We start from the raw sequence: 16,957 nt of genomic DNA on the forward strand, positions 1-16,957 counted from the left end.
ACAAATACCATCCAAGATAATACCCACTTGAAAAATTGACCAACAATAAGAGAAAGAACTAACCCAGGGAAAGAACAAATCATCAAAGATCAAACCAAATACATTCTCAAACTTTTGAGAATTTGACGGCGGAAAGAACCGGTGATTCAAGGTGGATCGAAACAAGCTCTAGATACCATGTTAGATTTAGACAAACAAAGTAGAGAGAATGAACAAAGGGAGACTACTAGGGTTTCATAGAATTACATTACAATAACATAGAATACAATGAGTTGTCATATGAATATATAGAAAACATAAATAGACTAAATTACTATTATGCCCAAAGCCCAATTACAACCAAAAGCCCATTATTATTATATTATTAAATCACTAACATATTATCTAACATTTTTCACAGACAACATTTCAAAATGATTATCACTTTCAAGCCTAAGCATGCAGGTATTTCTTTCTCTGCTACATTCTGCATATTATCTCACATGTGTGTTCAGGTGTAACATCAGCTTCTTGAGTTTGTAACAAAGGTTTCTTAAGACCATCGATCCCATTCGTGTCTATTTTTTCACTTAATTTTGATAATTTTGATTATGTTCATCTCTTTTCTACTCCAGCTCTAGAGGTTATAGCTATAAATCAATAGCTTAATTATTATCTTTTACCCAAGTAGCTTATTTCACACTTTTCTATTTATGTCACACTAAAAGCTAGAGTTTTTTTTTTATCCTAGCTTATTAATAGCTCTAGAGTTTTTTTTTAGGGTAAATAGTGTCATACCCCCCTGCAAAATAGGCGAGTTTTGCGTTACCCCCCTGCAAAATATTTTTTTGAGATTACCCCCCTGCAATGTCAAGATTCCTTGCGTTACCCCCCTGGCTCAACAAGTGGGCATATGACATGGACGAATCTTGACGTGGCATGACACGTGGAAATTAATTTATTTTTTATTTATTTTTAATTGCCAACTCAGTAATTATTATTTCTTTTATTAAAAAAAAAATGAAAAAAACTTTTTTTTTTTAAAGAAACTTTTTTTTTTACGGTAACTTTTTTTTAAAGAAATCTTTTTTTTTTAAAGAAACTTTTTTTTTTTAAAAAAAACTTTTTTTAAAGAAACTTTTTTTTAAAGAAACTTTTTTTTTTAAAGAAATTTTTTTATTTAAAGAAACTTTTTTTTTTCGTTCCGTTCATATGCAGCGATTGTTCTTCGTTTTCAATTTCAATTTGGGGGTTAGGGCAAAGCGATTGTTCTTGCATTACTATGTGATTGCAGTGTTTTTTTTTTTGGTTACTCTATTATTATTATTATTATTATTATTATTATTATTATTATTATTATTATTATTATTATTATTAGTTTTTTGGTTACTATTATTATTAGTTTTTTTTTCATCTTCGTTTTTTTTTTGCTTACTCTATTATTAGTTATTATATATATATAAGAATTTTTTTATATATATATATATAATAACAACTTTTAGTAAAAAAAAAAAAACTTTCTTTTAAGTAAGTTCATAAAAATATAACAACTTTTAAGTTTTTTTTTCATTTTTTTAATTAAAAACCCACATTAATTAATGAGTTGGCAATTAAAAATAAATAAAAAATAAATTAATTTCCATGTGTCATGCCACGTCAAGATTCTTCCATGTCATATGCCCACTTGTTGAGCCAGGGGGGTAACGCAAAGAATCTTGACATTGCAGGGGGGTAATCTCAAAAAAATATTTTGCAGGGGGGGTAACGCAAAACTCGCCTATTTTGCAGGGGGGTATAACACTATTTACCCTTTTTTTTATCCTAGCTTATTGAAATGCTTAGAGCTTATGTCACACTTTTCTATGTCAGACAGGTTTTTAGTTGTTGGTTAGGCATCCTGCTTTTTTCTTTCATAATTATTCATTACTCCAAATTTGAAGGTTTTTTCAGCTATACTGATGAAGTATAACTCATTTGTCCTCATTTCCCTTCATTTTGTATAAAGCATAACATTTTTAATTTGCTACATACCATTACTACTGCCTTTCTTATCAGGTTTCATTAACAATAATTTTTCTTTTTGGTACAAAATTGTATGGCCTATTACTCATCACTGTGCAAATACAAGATTTGTGCATTGGATATATAAAGAACTATATCCATCATACTATGGAAAATTTAATTTCATATTGAATAGTTAGTTATAAGAGCTTATCATGTACAATATACTATATTCGATCTTATTTTTAATTAACTTTCCTATCCTATCAGAATTTCATCAACCGATTGCTATGTTTGGAAAAGTAGCGTGCCTTGAATGTATTTGATGGCATATATTCATCTCAGTTGCAATGCAATTGGTTAATGGAGAAGAGAAGAGATGTAAACCGTCATCACCGGATTTGGAAAACAAAGGCTATCCCTACTCTTAGTTGCATGTTAGTTACTTGTGTTCTCAATTCTTCTCTTAGTTGCATGGTTGGAACACTCGCTGTTGCTTAATATAAGAAGAATAATGCCAGGAAAACTCACTGGTTGGAGTGACTTGCTAGAGAAGTATGTTGAGGCAAAATCCACTTTTGATGTTTTAAAGATTACAAACATCTTTAATTATATTTTAAATGATTCTGATCATTTTGTTATCTAACAAGTGCTTTTGAGTGGCATATAAGTTTAAACAGATTCTAACAATTCACTTGCAAAGTAAAAATCCTGCAAAGTTGTTTTAAGACCATTCTGAGAGCATTCTTAACAGACAGACTGCAATTTTGATAATAAGCACGTTTTGGAATAAGTGCTTTCTGGTTTTTCAAGTCAACTAAGAACAAAACAAATAAGCACTTTACAATAGATTTTTGGACCAAATCACTACAGGAGATAATCTCTTTTGGGATCAACAACATGTGATGGAATTAAGTATATGCTTTCCTAGTCATATATCATGAAGAAAACCATGAGCTTGATCAATTGTGGTATTGGCTAACCAATGAATATATCTGATATAATATCATAGACCAATCACAATGGAACAACCAGATTTGAACTATGAGTTGTATTGTACTTATGCAAAGTACATAAATGGAACATTCTTCCATGGCTTGTCATAAGAAGTACAATTTTGTCTTATATACTGATGTAGGAGGATTTCTTCTGTATATTATTATTTTAGTTAGATTTAGTTTTATTATATTTTAGGTTGATTTCTTATTTTTATATTTCACCTAGGTTAGTTATTTTTTTATATTTTAGGTAGATTTGTAATTTTTATTTAGCTAGGTTTGTGGTTTTTATTTTTACAATCTTTTAGGAGATTTGTTAATTTTATTTTTCACTCCTATTTAAACTAAATTATTGTAGCCTTGAAGGAAACTTTTTGATTTAATAAAATATAGAGTTTTCTCTTAAATTTGGTGGATTCCAAATTACTCCTTCTGGTGGATTCCGGAAGTCTAGTGGATTCTAGATTAGTTACTCTTTCGGTGGACTCCGAAACCCTATTTTGACAAGTTTGTGCTTGCGGCTTGTCTTTATCCATTAGGGTTAGCGTTTTGCTAACCTTAGCGCTTCCGTTCTGCGTCAGTTGGTATCAGAGCAGGTTTCTCCTGTTCTTTTCTAACGTGATCAGATGGGAGATCACCCAGTGACGAAAGCAGAGTTTTACGGTGCCATGACGGCTTTAACCGCGGCCATCACAGCTCTGACAACACAGGTGACAAAGTTATCCAACAACACCACCACTCAAAAAACTCAATTCAATTCCTCCGCCACCGCCTCTCTCACCATGGCCGCCGCCAACGATCCAAACAACCAAACTCAGATGGCGTTAATTCTCGGCCAAGATTCCACTCACTTCGAATCCCTAATTACAAATCTCATGTCAACCTCCAACGACCAAGATGATCCTGCTTGGCATGCTGCACTGACCGAGGATGAGGATTCTGGTGAGACTACTAACTATGGATTTGGACAGGAATGTTTGGACAGACTTTCAATTTCTTTGGGTGGGAACACGATTGTGCCGGTTGCGTCTGAGTTGTTGCCGACTTACTTGGTTTCCCCTGAATGGCAAAAGCACAATGTTGCGCTCGTTTCCATCGCACAAATTGCAGAGGGTTGTTCAAAGGTGATGACAAAGAATCTGGAGCATGTATTGTCAGTTGGTATTGCTTCTGCAGTGCTAAATTTCACTGAGAATTGCACCCCAGATATTCTAATACCTCGTTTGGATGTGTTGACACGAGACAGCTCCTCTCACTTCATTCAATGGGATCCAGGAGGGTGGTCTCTTGTTCATTTGAGGAGTCAACCTGCAAAGGAAGCTCTTTATCAAGACGAGAACTCGGGGTCGAGTTCTTTTGAGGTAGAGGAGTCTGATGTAGGAGGATTTCTTCTGTATATTATTATTTTAGTTAGATTTAGTTTTATTATATTTTAGGTTGATTTCTTATTTTTATATTTCACCTAGGTTAGTTATTTTTTTATATTTTAGGTAGATTTGTAATTTTTATTTAGCTAGGTTTGTGGTTTTTATTTTTAAAATCTTTTAGGAGATTTGTTAATTTTATTTTTCACTCCTATTTAAACTAAATTATTGTAGCCTTGAAGGAAACTTTTTGATTTAATAAGATATAGAGTTTTCTCTTAAATTTGGTGGATTCCAAATTACTCCTTCTGGTGGATTCCGGAAGTCTAGTGGATTCTAGATTAGTTACTCTTTCGGTGGACTCCGAAACCCTATTTTGACAAGTTTGTGCTTGCGGCTTGTCTTTATCCATTAGGGTTAGCGTTTTGCTAACCTTAGCGCTTCCGTTCTGCGTCATATACTTTGTACAACTCCAGTTGGTTTTATTCTCAAGCTAAGGCTACTACTGATCAGCCCTTAGAGCTATTAAACAGCTGCATGCCACAAGAAAGGAAGGATGAAGGTTCATTACATTTGCTGGTGCAGTCAAGACTGTTTCAAGACTGATGCAAGACTGATCCTGCACACAGTTTTTCAAAACTATTTCCAACTGTCATAAGTCCTTTTCTGAGTATCCAAACGGCTATATCTGATACAGGACAGTAGAAGGAAGTAAGAAACAACTCATATGTACTTGTTAACAGCTCACACACATTTGGATCTTATGGATCAAAGCTAAATGAAGATCAAGACTGTTCCAAGACTAAACAGAGAATCTGCAAATTATGCAGATGTTGTCTGCTGCATATGGAACACTGAGTAACAACTCTATTTTGCCCTCTAACTGATATACTTGAAGGCCAAGCTTCAATCTCAAGCAAGCATCTATAAAAGGCAATCAAGTCCAAGAGAAAGAGCAAGAGTTTTCAAGCAATTCAAGTCATACAAAACACATTCAATCTCTTTAGCTCAAAGTCTTTTTCAAGTCACTCTTTTATATCAAAATCTGAGTACAAATCTCTTTAGAGTGCTTTCATCTAAGGTTCTCTTTTATAGTGAGTCTGAAAATAAGCTTAGAACCAAATCATTTATATTGTAATTACTCAAGTCAATACGTGACTATTGATTGAGTGTTGTTTGGTCAAGGTGACTAGGAAAGTTCAAAGCTCTAGGAGCTTTGGTAAGTTGTTGATCTTAGGTCAAGATCAAAGTGAATTTGTAAGTCTTGGATCTGTAACTTTTAAGTGATTCTAGTGGACAAACTCACAGGAGGTGGGGACTGGACGTAACCCAAAGATTAGGGGTGAACGAGGATAACTCTTTGTGTTTATCTTCTTTCCCTTAACTTTTATTTTCTGCAACTGTTTTTACACAGCACAGATCATTCTTAGAACGATCTCACTGAACACAAAAATAATTTTATCACTAACTATTTATTTTGTGACTTAAGTTTAAATTTAAAAAGGGTCACAATTCAAACCCCCCCCTTTCTTGTGAAAAACTTTGCTACTTCAAAGTAAACACTGCTACTGCTATATATGCTAGGAAAACTAGTTTGGGTAAAAATGAACTACAGTATTTGGGTAAAAATGATTGTCCTTTAGCAAAGAGTGTTTGGTGTAATTTGCTAAATGGTGATGATAGAGATTGGTTTTTTGCAGCTGCTCTTGATTAGTGGATTGTTTTGAATATGCAGCAGCATCTTTGGCGTGACTGTAATTTGAGTTGGGCAAGCGTGTGGACTTCCAGCTGCCACTTTCTTTGGTTGTGCGGAATAGAGAAGTGCACGGTGACTCTCGATTGCGACCTATGCAGCCTTGGCAGTTCATCTTGCGATGGGTCTTGCAATACATGACATCAATGTCAGTGGTATACTATTGTGCTATCAAATCGATAGAAGGTGGAAGAAGGTTGGTTAAGCTTGAACACATGTCAGCTGGTTGTGGTGGATTACTTAGAAATTCGGATGGTCAATGGCTTGGTGGTTTTTCGAGAAACTTAGGCCGGTGTAATGCGTATCTGTTGGAACAAAATTGATTTAAAAATGTTTGCCCCTAAATCTATTAAGGTTTTGATGATAACAAAGTATTAATAAACAATTGGAAGGACTAAAAATTTAATTTAAGTGTGCAGGACTTAGATTCAATTAAGCTCTGATTAATGATCAGAAGATAAGGACTTCAGATGTTCGTAAGCGCTCAGAAGATCGAGAGACTCAGAAGTTGTACTCTTCAGACGATGGAGCATTCAGAACCTCTTAAGGTCTTAGCTTCATCAAACTCTGATGATCTTCTTGAAGTTTGTAAAGATTCTCTTTTGCAAGTCAACTCTTCTACCAATGAAGAAAAGGACCTTTCAAGCCTGATCAGAACAGCTAATCTCCTTTTGTCTGTCCTCTTTTGAGAACGTGGGTCATCAGTTGTGTTAGCTGAATAAGAAAAGTCTTCTCTGCAGTAGTCAAAGTACCTGAAACTCTTACTTAGTTTTGGATACAACCAAACTGCATCAAGACAGGCTGCTTGAAGACAAAAGGTTATCTACTTCAACGGTCATCCTTGCAACGACTCTTTCCTAGTCGTATATATACTAAAGGAATCAGTTGTAATATAATTATTGATCAAGGATTACTCGCCGAACAAACTCTGAATTCCTCATACAAAGCTCTGAACCTCTGAACTGTGTTGTTGCACTTTTAGTTCAAATATTTAGTATTTGTTCTTCTAGGTTCTGTCTAAGAGCTATTGTATACCTTTCATTACTAAACTATATCTAGTACTTGAGATAACTTAAGCTTGTGTGCTTAAGTGTGAAGTCTTAAGCTTGTGTGCTTGAGCATTGTTGAGAAGTCTCTTGCTTGTGTGCTTGAGCAGTTGTAATCTTGTGTGATTATAGTGAAATCCCTTGGAAGTGCAAGGGGACTGGACTACTCTCGTTTTGTGGGAGGAACCAGTATAAATTGCTTGTGTGATTTCTCTCTCTCTCTTAACTTGTTTTATTGTGTTATTTATCCGCTGCTGTTGTAGTTAAGTTAAGAACTTGAAAAAGTTTTAAACTTGACTAAAACACAATTCAACCCCCCCTTCTTGTGTTTTCACACCTTCAGTATCTAGCGGAACTTTGGGGATTTTATCATGGTTTTTGTCTTGGGCGTGTAGCAGAGGTGCCACAAAGGTGCAAATTCATATTTTTTTAGTGAAGAATTTAAAATTTGTTTACCAAAAAAACCAAGAAATTGATATCTGATGAAAGAAATATAAAGTAAAATAAAATGCTATTTGATACTAAAAAAAAAAAAACAACCTAGTAATTAATTAGTTAGTAGCCATAAAAATTGGGCAGGGATGATTTTTGTCTTTTCCGTTCCCTGAATCCGATGGGGGTTTAGATATTCCTGTATCTATCCTGATCTTTAACGGTGTTGAAAAATAGAACATCATTCCTGCAAATTCGCTTGGGTTGGTCTGGTGATATTGGCTTGGGACCAAGGAGTGTGCTCCTCCTTAAGGTTTCAAGTTTGACTCTCTCTGGGGTCAATTTGGATGGCTAAATTAGCTTCTTCAAAATAAAAAACATCATTCATGCATGAACTTGAACTATATTTTGATAAAAAAAAATATAAAAATAAAAAACTACCAATTATGACTTTTTTTTAAGAAAACAATAGAGAAAATGATTTCTCAAAGATTCGCTACAAGGAAAAAAAAGAAACAAATTTAATGTAATTTTAGTGTTAGTTTAAAAGTTAAAAAAATATACATAATTTTAATAGACGGATTCGTTTATAAGTTCGGATAATCCCATTTCCGTCCACTCTTTTCAATCAGAGAAAATACAAACCCATAGGGATGACAATGGGTAGGATATGGGTAGGGTACTATATTGCCCATCTCCATACCCGCAGTTTGAAAAAATATTTGTACCCATCTCATACCCGCGTGGGTAACAACCTTTGTACCCGTCCTATACTCTATGGGTACGGTACCCATACCCGTACCTGTTACCCGCAATTTTACTAAAATTAAATCGATCAATTATAAAATATTATATCGTTTTAATATAATTAATTTTTTTTAAAAGATTTAATGTTGACTCATCAAAATTATAAACAAAATTTTTACTAACCTCATGTTAAAGTTAATTTCTTTGTTGACATATTCACATGATGTTTGTATTATGTTATAAATAATTTTTTTATTAAAAATGTGTAATAGTTTAATAGTATTGTATTTTTTAAAATTGATATACATATGTAATTTATACGATAATATATATATATAAAATAAATAAATATATATTATGCGGGTATGAGGCGGGGTGGGTACTAAGGTACCCGTACCCGCACCCATACCCATTCATTTTTGCGGGTAATTACCCATACCCGTTCCCGTACCCAAAATGCGGTTTTTACCCTACCCGATATGGGTATTTTTTGCGGGTGCCCGCTGGATATGGGTCAAATTGCCATTCCTACAAACCCAGATTCATACTCAATTTATTCGAATTTTTCCGATCAAAGACGTTGGGGCTAACCCATGTGGGTTGGTCTAGTGGTATTGACTTGAGACCTTAGAGTGTGCTTCTCTCATGGTCGTAGGTTCGATTTTTTCTGATGTCATTCGATGGACTAGTTCATACAGAACAAAAAAAAAAAGACTTTAAATAGGCCTCCATAAATGAGCCGTGGGATTAGTCTACTCAAATTAGTTGGTCATTGGGCCGTATACCTAATTGTTTTAAATAAATAAAAAAAATAAAAAATAAAAAAAGAAAAGAGACGTTGCAACGTTTCTTTCTTTGAAATCTCAAACCCTAATTTCTTGTTTGTTCCACAATTTCTCAATCAATTGCTCATCAATTTCTCAATCAATTCCACAATTCAAACCCTAATTCACAACACCATGATCGATTTTGCTTCTCATCATCATCCAACCCTGTTTTTCAACAAGGGTGATCATCATCTCGATGATCTTCAAACTGATAAGAAGAAAACATTCAACTCTGCCAAAGCACACACAACCTCCAAACCTGTTCTTCAACCACGTCAAACTAACGATCAAAATCGCATCTTGAAGATCACCTTTTTCTCCTCTTCTGTTCGTAACAAGGAGAAACAACAACAGGAGAAACCTTATTTGTGTCGTGTTTGCGAAAGGGCTTTTACATCCAACCGAGCTTTGAATGGACATATGAGATGTCACAGTTCCAAGAAGGGTACTTCTCCATTTTTGACTTGTCAAGATGCTATTGACTTGTCAAGGTTTTTGCCCCCAAAAACCTACAAGACCCGTAAACGTTCCAAGAGATTTGTCATTGATGATGATGTCCGTGAGGTTGCTCAATCATTGTTAGATATGTCTTGTGGGAAATCGTTATATTTTGATGCGGATAATCACGATAACAACGGTAAAAGATTGAAGCTTTCCGATGAAAAAGCAAGGTGTTGATGATCCTTTGTCTATTTGTGTTAATTGAATTGAATGAATTGAATTGAATGAACAGGATTTTATCATCTTATTAATGTTTTAACTTGTGCTGTTTCGATGTTTTGGTAATGGAATTTATATATGAAGTATAGAATTGAAACACTTGAGTTTTTGTATGATGTTTTTATGTTTGAATTCATATTCTTACACTTGTTATTGTTTATTTCATGTGTCATTCTTTCATGAATTGATGAGCATAAAAGCAAAACCAATGATCCTTTGCCAAAGTCACCTAGATTGGTAATAATGGTCTCATTAAGGTAAGTTGATATTTTTGGATTATCACAAAAATCTACTGATGATCTCTCTGCTACTTTATTGATCATTTGGATTATAAGGTAAGTTAGCTTTCCATTAAGTTTTCTTATCTGACTCCGTCTAAGTAATTGATTGCTAACTATTCATTTTTGCTGGTCATTTTGGTTTTAATCTTTAACACTTCTTGATGCATTCTATTCACCCATCACTATATGTCATTTGTTAGTACGAATCATTTATACTCTTTTCTAACTTCAACGTTATCCATCGTTCTATCTTTATCCTTGGTGTTTTCTTTTTTCAAAGCAGTTGTAATTGTACTTGTGAAATTTCACCAGTGAAACATTACAGAGATGGAACCGTCAAATAGATAGGAAAAAGGGGCAAAATTGTGTGTAAAAATGTTTATGTATTCTCTCTCTTTTTGTCATCAAATCTGGAGTGTTGAGTAAATCTAACTGTAAAATTTTACTGCAACACCGGTGAGGGACTTAGTTGAGCCCTCACCCTAAAAGCCACCTTGTTTTCGTGTGGGTGATGTTGTCAATTTTTTTGAATTACGTTTTAGTCTCTAAACCAGTTATTTTGTGCATGAGGCTTATCCTTTTCTTTTCCATTTATATATTCAATCTGCTTAGATTTTTATTTTCCCTTTTTCTATATTAAGTCTTTTATTTTTGGTGCAATGCTTAATACACTCACATTTATATCAAGATTCGAGATGAAAACGATAATTTCTGCGGTTGCTTAAAACTTCTAATAGGGTTGTCGATTTCTTTTCACTTTTTTGTTATTCTGGATTTAAAATCTCCCTTTCAAATATTATTGTTTGTATCTTTTTGTATGTAATGGTGGGTGTCTCATAAACAGATTTTGAAGCACGAGTGGCCAGCAAGATGGCGAAGCTTCATTCCTGATCTTGTCTCAGCAGCTAAAACTAGTGAAACAATCTGCGAGAATTGCATGACTATACTGAAAGTAGGTTTATCCCTGTTTTCATTAGATTTTATTTCTTATGTCTATGACTAACTTAAAAAATGTCTGTTCAGCTTTTGAGTGAAGAGGTTTTTGATTTTTCGAGAGGAGAAATGACACAGCAGAAGATAAAAATGTCATATGACTAACTTAAAAAATGTCTATTTTTGTTAATTGAATTGAATGAACAGGATTTTATCATCTTATTTTTGTTATAACTTGTTCTGTTTCGATGTTTTGGTAGTGGAATTTATTCTTGGCAATGAAGTATAGAATTGAAACACTTGAGTTTTTGTATGATGTTTTTATGTTTGAATTCATATTCTTACACTTGTTATTGTTTATTTCATGTGTCATTCTTTCATGAATTGATGAGCATAAAAGCAAAATCAATGATCCTTTGCCAAAGTCACCCAGATTGGTAATAATGGTTTCATTAAGGTAAGTTAATATTTTGGATTATCACAAAATCTACTGATGATCTATCTGCTACTTTATTGATCATTTGGATTATAAGGTAAGTTAGCTTTCCATTAAGTTTTCTTATCCGGCTCCATCTAAGTAATTGATTGCTAACTATTCATTTTTTCTGGTCATTTTGGTTTTAATCAACACTTCTTGATGCATTCTATTCAACCATCACTATGTCATTTGTTAGACATAAAATTTGCAAAGTTTTGTTCTGTCAAACACAGGTTGGTATGCTTATTGAGCAAGCTTCAAGGACGCCACTGGCACCGTTCAGGAAAAACATCTCCAGGTTCCTCCATCTTCTCATTTCACTTGTTGTGTCGATTCAAACTTATTTATTTACTGAGCTTAGGTTAATCACTGTAATATGTTCAATTTACGCGCGTGAAGCCTTTCTTATCGATTATTAAGTCAATGATCCTCATTGGTGGAGTGGAAGTAAAAACTGACATGAAGAAAATTGAGGAACAAGGAGCAAACATCTTGATCAGCTGGCCTGGTCGATTACATGACATGATGAATTGGACGGATGTTTTGGATTTCAAAAGTCGAGGTATATCTTTCACTATTTATACAACATACATGCAGATACATGCTGTAAAAGAATTTTCTGGATTTATTGTGCGATCATATTGTACAAATTAATTAATTCATGTTGTAGCTTCATGCTTTAAGATTCCTTATCTTCTACTGCATTTGTGTATTAGTAGGAGTAGGGTTTAATTGTAATTGTGCCTACAAATGATGATTTTTGATGAGGTTGTTAGATTCTTAGATATGGGGTTCATGAATTAGATAAATACTATCATAACTTAGTTGCCTAAGCAGATAAATGCTTATTCTCTGCTACTCAAACTCAGGTTGCTGAAGAGCTTGATAAAACAGGATTGAGGAACAAACAAAAACAACAAATGGGCAATGGCATGCAACATCAAAACAAAGAGTCTTCAAAGACACTTTTGGTTCTTCACATTGAGGTATTGCTTATAAAGCATGTCATTGAACTGGAGATTAGATCTGTGACTTTTATGGCTAGTGATTTCATTCTTTCATTTTAGTAGTAGAATCACTACAATTTTATTGCAACATTCATAATTCAATTCATATTATTGTAGTTATTTCAATAAAAAAAAGGGGGGTTGATGATGCGGTGCCTATTTCTACAAGTCATGGGTGTGAAGAGATTCAATTTAGGCTTTTCCTTTGTTTGTTTTGTAGGAATGGTAGAGATTAAGATGCTAACTGATTATGCAAGTGAAGACCGTAATTTGTGCCAATGGATGCAAGAGGATAAAGAACTGTCTACTCATGGCCATTATCTTTACTACGAGATTTGGAGATATTGATAAAGAGCTTTATTTGGTCAGGGGATATCACTCAAAGGAAGCTGGTAGTTGTTAGTTGGAAGAACGTGTGCAAGCCTTTTAATCATGGTGGTTGTGGCCACAGGTCTTTATTTACTCTCAACGAGGCCTCAAATTTAAAGCTTTGTTGGGACATGTACATGTTACATTAACAGGAACATTGGGCTATATTACTGAGAAGCAAGGTCTGTAGAGATAAATAATGCATCAATCACCACATTTTTTCATCCTTATGGAGTAGCTTCAAGTCGGAGTTCTAGCTTTTTACTATAAATTTCTGGAATGAGAGATGGTGTGATAAACATTCTTTGGCTCAAACATTACACATACCTGTCAATCTTCATCAGTTTCTTTCTGCTGCTGTTGCAGACTTTATTCATAGCAACATTGGCATATTCCTTTTGATCTGGAAGTTATGTTCCCTAATCTCAGACACATTATTGATAGGGTTTCAATCCCAATGGAGCATAAGCCTGATGTATTCCCCAAACACTTCTTTCCCTCTCATCGCATCTCAATTTTCCTTCTTCTCTCTCAAATCACAACCAAACACTCATTTTCTCTCTCTTTTCTCTCCGATCAAAATGGCACGTACAAAACAAACCGCTCGCAAATCCACTGGAGGAAAAGCACCAAGGAAACAACTAGCAACAAAAGCCGCACGGAAATCTGCTCCGGCGACCGGAGGAGTGAAGAAACCTCACAGATTTCGTCCAGGAACAGTTGCTTTAAGAGAGATCAGAAAGTATCAAAAGAGCACAGAGCTTCTCATTAGAAAACTTCCATTCCAAAGATTGGTCAGAGAAATCGCTTAGGATTTCAAAACTGATGTACGATTCCAAAGTAGTGCTGTTTATGCTCTTCAAGAAGCTGATGAAGCTTATCTTGTTGGTTTGTTTGAAGATACTAATCTTTGTGTTATTCATGCTAAGAGAGTTACTATTATGCCTAAGGATATTCAACTTGCTCGTAGGATTAGAAGCAGGGCTTAGATTTGATTTCTTAGGGTTTATGTTCTCGATTAGATCTCTGTTAGGGTCCGGTTCTTGGTTAAATTTATGTTAGGGTTTGAATCTTGACTAATCATTATCTTGTAAGAAAGTTTCAATCTACTTTATAATGTAATCAGGTTAAATTTGAATTGAATGAGATTAACAGTCTTTGTTTCAGATGTAATTTTACACAAATCTAAGTTCACAGAATTTTCAAGTCATAAATTATTTTTTTCTCTGCACAACCACTTGTTTTCTCTACTCAAAACCGATATTCAAACACGATATGTGTTATTAAAATACGCTCTCAGAAATTGTGTCGAAATAACCCAACTGCTCATAATTTGTCCAAATTAAACAAACTTATACAAAGGCTTGAAAATCCATTAAACTCAAAGCTAAAAACACATAAAATGTGACTCTTTCTGCATATACTAACATATACACAAAACTGTCACTAATCAATTTATTCATTCACAACATTCCCCTTACTTATCACCAAAACCACCATGGTTGAAGCTCAATGGCAATTCAAAAGCATCAACATCAAAAGGCCTCTGACCAATATAATTACCAGGAGGATCATAGTTACAACTAATAATCGTACTCCGACCATCGTTACATTTTACCTTAGCACATCCAATGCGAACCGAATCGCGCCAAACAACTTGAGTATAATGTCCACATCTATAACCAACAGCACATGTATTACTATTGTAATCATAGTATTGTTTCTCATCAATCCACATGTTAACAGCAGATGTTCCTGTAATGTCACCACTACTCCATGCTAAATTTTCACCATATGGACCCTTTGAGTGTACCATTTTGCAATTTGCTTTTAATTGGTTTACATAGTTTTGTGCATATGAAGCAACATTTTGATCCCAATATATTGGGCCAACACCAACTTGAGAACGTGCTTTATTGTGAATGTTGAGGTAGTCTTGTGGTGAGTTTTGAGCATATGAGATTTGTGTGAATGTGGTTATTAGGATTGCTATGAGAGGAAAGAGAAGTGAGATCATTGAGGCTCTCATGTTGAGAAAAGTTTGTGTTTGATGGATTGTGCTTGGTGAGTAATTAGAGACAATGTAGAAGCCTATTTATATGCAATAAACTTTGCTAGTAAGATATTCTCTTGTCCACACTTTTTTTGGGTGCCAAACACGCGAGTATCATCTACTCATAATTGTACCGTCTAATTTTTTAAGTTAGGTTGAATAAAGTGGTTGACAAAATTTTTGGTGAAAAATTTAACGCTGTTATATTTTTAAGGGTTTGATTAGAACTTAAAACCTATGATTAAAGAGAATCAAATTATATCATCCAAAAACTCTTCGATGATCTTACACATCCTTTAACGCAAATTTTTCTATTTTGTTATCATTTTTACATTGAATCTCAATATTTAGGGAATCTAATTTTTGTTTTATGGAATATACCTAGCGAACCTAATTTAGAGTATGTTTTTAATTTTGAAAAAAAAAAAAAAACACTGTTTTTAAATTTAAAAAACTATTTCTTTATGAGAAAAAAAGTAAAAACTGTAGTAGCTAACAATATACGTAAGTCTTGTCCTTATCAATTTCACCGATCTAATCCTTAATCCTCCTAACAAAATTTTCAACTAGTAATTAACTAGCTAATAAAAATGGGCACACTAAATAAACATCATACGACTTTTTTTTTTTTTAAGACAATAAACATCATACTTACTACGTACTTGAATGCAAAGAAGTTTTCATTGGTTTGGATAAACTTTAAAATGAAGTATTACCAATTGGGCATTTAACTAAGGTGGTGGCTGAACGTGGAAGTAAGACATAATTAGAGGCTGCTAAGGGTTTATAATAGAATATACCCTCAATTTGTAAGATACATCAATTATCACTGCATATGGGACACAAGTTGCAAGAGCCACTGCCTTTCATCATGACTTTTTTCTTTTTATGATAATTTCGAGGGATGAATGTCAAAATTATAACTTTAACTTATATATAATGGTTAAATATATTTTAAAGTTCATCTAAATATATCAATTTTTAATTTTAGTATTTTTAAAAAAAATTAACTGTGTACTTTATTCTGTTTTTTATTTTATTTTATTTTATAAAAGAATGCTTATAACATTTCATTCAAAATCAATTGATTAATACATATCGGTACATCAATAAAAATATTGGAACTAGTTAGAGATGTGTCTACCCTTATACTTTATCCTGTTATTGGATATAGTTGATCTGCACATGATATAATGTATGGCTTTCACCTATTTGAATGAAATTGCTTCAAAAAAAAAATGCTATTTGAATGAAATATCAATTTCTTTACAAAAAAAAAAAACATAAAATTTATTTTGACAAAAAAATAAAAATAAAAATTGTTTAGGCCCAATTGGAACTTTTGTTGCGTTTTTCTTTTCTTTCTAAAATTTGTTGAAAATTATAGAAAAAACACTATTATAGTTAAGCTATAAGATAATTGAATTAGCTTATCAAACTAAGCTATAAACTAATAAAAATAAACTAAAAGCTCGTGAGAAAAAAACATTACTAAATAGTTACTTTTTTTGTTATATGAACTTATAAGCTATAAACTATAAGGCATAATCTTAAAATGTGGTGTTACCAAAACATGGATAATAGTAGAAAAAAAAGGGTCCGGTTAAGGTGCATAAGCCCACACCAAGCTTATGCACCGTGCATAATTGCTTTGCGCGCCCCCCATATTGCTACGCGCGCCCCCCAACTGCTATGCGCGCCCCCCATTTTCTAGCCCCCAATTTCTAGCGCGCCCCCGATATTGCTACGCGCGCCCCCCAACTGCTACGCCCTCCCCTCAATTGCTACGCGCCCCCCCATTTTCTAGCCCCCCAATTTCTAGACCCCCAATTTCTAGCGCACCCCCCAGGTTTTTTTTTTTTTTTTAGATTTCTAGCGCACCCCTCAGATTTTTTTTATCACGCTTTTAATTTTGATTGGTTGAATTTTATTTTATTTTATTGATTAGGGATAAATTTCAGAGTATTAT

The 16,957-nt window shown here is 33.7% G+C and overlaps 1 protein-coding gene and 1 pseudogene across 1 annotated transcript; one reads left to right on the plus strand and one right to left on the minus strand.

The window, feature by feature from the left end:
• Window positions 1–9,938: 9,938 nt before the first annotated feature.
• On the plus strand, window positions 9,939–14,103 carry LOC123883824 (annotated as a pseudogene).
• A 137-nt stretch (window positions 14,104–14,240) lies between these two features.
• LOC123883823 (pathogenesis-related protein 1-like) lies at window positions 14,241–14,999 on the minus strand. Its single transcript, XM_045932758.1, has one exon. The coding sequence runs from the start codon at window positions 14,962–14,964 to the stop codon at window positions 14,413–14,415; it is 552 nt and encodes a 183-aa protein (XP_045788714.1). The 5' UTR covers window positions 14,965–14,999; the 3' UTR covers window positions 14,241–14,412.
• Window positions 15,000–16,957: the final 1,958 nt, after the last annotated feature.

The sequence above is a fragment of the Trifolium pratense genome, linkage group LG5 (assembly GCF_020283565.1).
Source record: "Trifolium pratense cultivar HEN17-A07 linkage group LG5, ARS_RC_1.1, whole genome shotgun sequence".
In the NCBI taxonomy this organism is placed as follows: Eukaryota; Viridiplantae; Streptophyta; class Magnoliopsida; order Fabales; family Fabaceae; genus Trifolium; species Trifolium pratense.